This window comes from Lactuca serriola, chromosome 1, assembly GCF_051521515.1.
Source record: "Lactuca serriola cultivar US96UC23 chromosome 1, Lser_US96UC23_V15, whole genome shotgun sequence".
In the NCBI taxonomy this organism is placed as follows: domain Eukaryota; kingdom Viridiplantae; phylum Streptophyta; class Magnoliopsida; order Asterales; family Asteraceae; genus Lactuca; species Lactuca serriola.
Window position 1 is genome coordinate 59836636 of NC_136408.1, and position 3724 is coordinate 59840359.

The 3724-nt window shown below is 29.6% G+C and overlaps 1 protein-coding gene across 1 annotated transcript; it reads right to left on the reverse strand.

Moving 5' to 3' along the window:
- Positions 1-1299: 1299 nt before the first annotated feature.
- Positions 1300-3221, reverse strand: LOC145089437 (glucan endo-1,3-beta-glucosidase-like). Its single transcript, XM_079027876.1, has 2 exons — positions 3121-3221; positions 1300-2404 (listed from the first exon to the last, which is right to left on the reverse strand). The coding sequence occupies exons 1-2, from the start codon at positions 3176-3178 to the stop codon at positions 1452-1454; spliced, it is 1011 nt and encodes a 336-aa protein (XP_078884002.1). The 5' UTR covers positions 3179-3221; the 3' UTR covers positions 1300-1451.
- Between the last annotated feature and the right edge of the window lie 503 nt (positions 3222-3724).

Consider the following 3724-nt stretch of genomic DNA (forward strand, 5'->3'; position numbering starts at 1 on the left):
AGACACTACAATTTATCACTTTTAACTATTTATAAAATAATCTTTGGGTTGTTTAAGTTAAATAAAATTTATATTTAAGTTGAGCCTATAATGTTATATTTTAATTAATAATTTAAGTATTTTATACAAATTGTTCAAAAATTATACCTTTAAAATGATAATGTTTACATCCAACAATATATTAAAACTAATAAATTAAGTATAATATATTAAAAGTTAAAAAACATAATTTTATAAGTAGAATTAAAGATATTATTTTAATATTGAAATTTAGTTTATATATGAATACACTTTAGATTTGATATTTATTTAACCTAATTACCAAATTAAAATTATTATTATAAAGAAGTTGAAAAGTCATTGGAGTTTCAAATGAATGTGGTGAAAGGAAAAAAGAATGGGGTTTCAAATGCATGAGGTTCAAGAAAAAATTCTAGCTTTATAAGTATGTATGATATATATATATACACACATATATATATATATATATATATATATATATATATATATATATATATATATATATATATATATATATATATATATATATATATATATATATAAAACAAAGTTTTTATTTAGATATTTGATACAAGTACAATATCAAAGATTTAAACTCCCTTATCAAAACAACTAGGTGCAAGACTTGTGTATTACACGGGTTTATTATAAATTAATTTTAATATAAATATATAAATATGAAATATTTTATAATGTAATACTTTACATAACATAATGTAATAAATCTGCAAAAGAAACTAAATTGTTTGAATTATTTATGATAATTTATTACCAAATTAATAAGATGATTTTATTTCCTTATAGAACTCATTACAATTTTATGGAATTTTGTTTTTAAGAAAATAAAAATCCCTAAAAAATGACAAGTAGAAAATAAAATTTCAAAAATTTTCACAAAATGACAAGTGTCAAAATGAATGAGAAGATGACATGTGGCAAAAAAAACCTTATTTTATTAAAGACTAGGTGTGAGACCCATGTATTACATGGGTTTATTTAAAAAAAATTAAATATAAAATTTTAACAATTTGAAAACTTTAAATTTATAAGAAAAATAAGAAATTTTTTGAATTATTAAAATTAATGAGACTTTAATGCATTAGATACATTACATATATAAACCATTTCTAATAAATACCTTACATATATATTACCTTATATATTAAATGTGGATTTTAATTTAATAAAATCAAAAATACAATAAAATGACAAGTGGAAAATAGATAAATTTAAAATTTCTAGAAAATGCCATGTGTCCAAATGAATGAGAAGAGGACATGTGGCAAAGTCATTTTCATTTATTAGGGTAGATGATATCAAAATAACCAACCATCTTTACTTCATCATCACTTTATTAAGCAGTGGAAAACCACTTTATTTTATGTATGTAATATTCTTCATAGCTTCAGAAATGGCGTTTTTAGTTTTCCTTAACTGAAGCTCAATTGATATTTAGGTCGCTGATCAGGGGAGAAAATCCCAAAATGTTTTTCCGACTCTTCACCAGGTTTCCTGTTTTCATCGAACATTGCAAAAAGATACGTCTCTATAGACCTTCCAGGCTTCGCCGGTGTTCCCGTTGTTCCTCTGACATGCCTAATCAAGTTCCTATAGTAAGTTCCAGCGTTCCCTACTGTCGCCGCATTGCCGCCTGCCGACGGCCAACCACTCTCCGACACAACAATCTGCACATTCCCCCCACCAAGACGCGCTTGAGCTGCATAGTGAGCATCTAACATGGCGTCAAAAATGTTAGAGTATCGTAGACCATTATTTGGATCAGTCACAACTGTTCCCGGCGCCGAAAACAACGTATAAGGGAGATTGGAATTAGGGTTGGCAAAGTAGGGGTAGATGTTGGCAAGCATTGGCGAGTTGTTTCCGGCTAGAAATCTGATTATCGGCTCAATAAACCCCCGTACATTGTTACGAAAGGCGCCATTGCTTGGTGGATACGAGACGCCTAACAGACCAGTGTAGGTTGCCGTCGACACCTTAATCTGGTTCCGCAGGCCGGCGGCGTTAATGGCGTTCTGAACATTTCGCATCGCCGGAAGCACGAAATTAACGTATCGACTATTCCCGTTGTTTGGATCGACTTCGTTTCCGACGGCGATGTATCTGAACCTGACATCAGGGTAATTTTGGATGTTGTTTCTTACCCATGTGTTTGCAGCGCCTTGATCGTTGAGGGATTGCAGAGCATCATTAGGAACGCCGATGATGAGTTCGATATTGGTTCCTTTTAGGGCTCGAAGAGTAGCTTGATCTGGATCATAAATTCGCATTCTGGTTATGCCGTTGCGCCGGTAGAGGTTTACAACGTCTTGTTGTGACGGCAAACCGTCACCATCTCTACCGTAACACACGCCGACCTGCGCATCTGTAAAAATAAAATCATTAGAATATGGTTCTTCTTTCTCGTAACACACACAACACAAGTTATTATGGGTACGTTTGTATTCAGATATAGACACGTATTCCTATTCAAAATTGGATATTTAGAAATTTAGATGTGAATATTAAATACTGAAATTTATAATATTTTGTCGTGTATACAATTAAATTGCATACTGGTTTTAGACAACTAGATTAACAATTTGCACGAACTTATTTATTTGACACTATGAATGCATACAAATAAAAATATACACATTAGAAATATGTATACTTTTAGTATCAAATTCATTTATCTGAAGTTCCGCAAAATAAAAAAATTATTAACAAATTTCAAAATTAAACTTTTAAAACACATATTAGAATATTCAACTACCATCGAATTGTCATAGTGTACAAAATAATTCGAGAATTAAACACTATTTTTGATTGACTCATTTCGGATACCATATATATTCGGGTGATCCATGTCGTTAACGAAAAAGAATGTTCGAATACTCTAAATATCCAATATACAAAATCGGAGCAATTACTTTTGGAAATTCTATCTAAAATTTGAATATCATGTGGATATTTTGAACGTCATAAAAAATTAGAATAACATTTATTCGGAAACGATACAAATAACATACCATACTATATAAAACATATATGAAAAATGTAAATCATATCGGTGAATGTAACGAAAAGAAAGATAAAAACCTATGGATACGAGACGACTTAAAAGTAAGCCGAGTAGTACTGTGAGCATTGTTGTCATGGCTTCGGTTTTGATATCTTTAGTTGATATCCAACCATATATATAATGGACAAAATCCACAAGGCACTTTGGAAAATAAGACAAATGGGTGGAATGTAGATCATGGTTAAAACACGATGTCTAAAGGTCAAAGTGATAATTTCATGGTAAAATAGTGAGTTGATTGTTAACAAATGCCAAATATTTTCATAATTTATTGGTTAATGTAATCTGTATATATTTTTTTTATATAATATAGCAGTTGGAAAATTAATTTTATTAATTTTCAAAAATGGATTTTTTTTCCATTTTTGAGCACAAATTTTGGATTTTAAATAAAATCAAACCGACCTATTGATTATATATTCTTGTTCTCCTCTGTTGAACTTTTATGTACGTGTCCTGCGGGTTAACAATTACAAAAACGAATTAAGAGCTATTAATCATAAATTTCAGTTTTAATTTCTTGATTAATTGTGACAATTACGGTTTCGTTTTATGACTGATTAGATACACCGAATGAAACGAAATACCCACTCTTCCTCTCTTACACTTATAATCCATGCC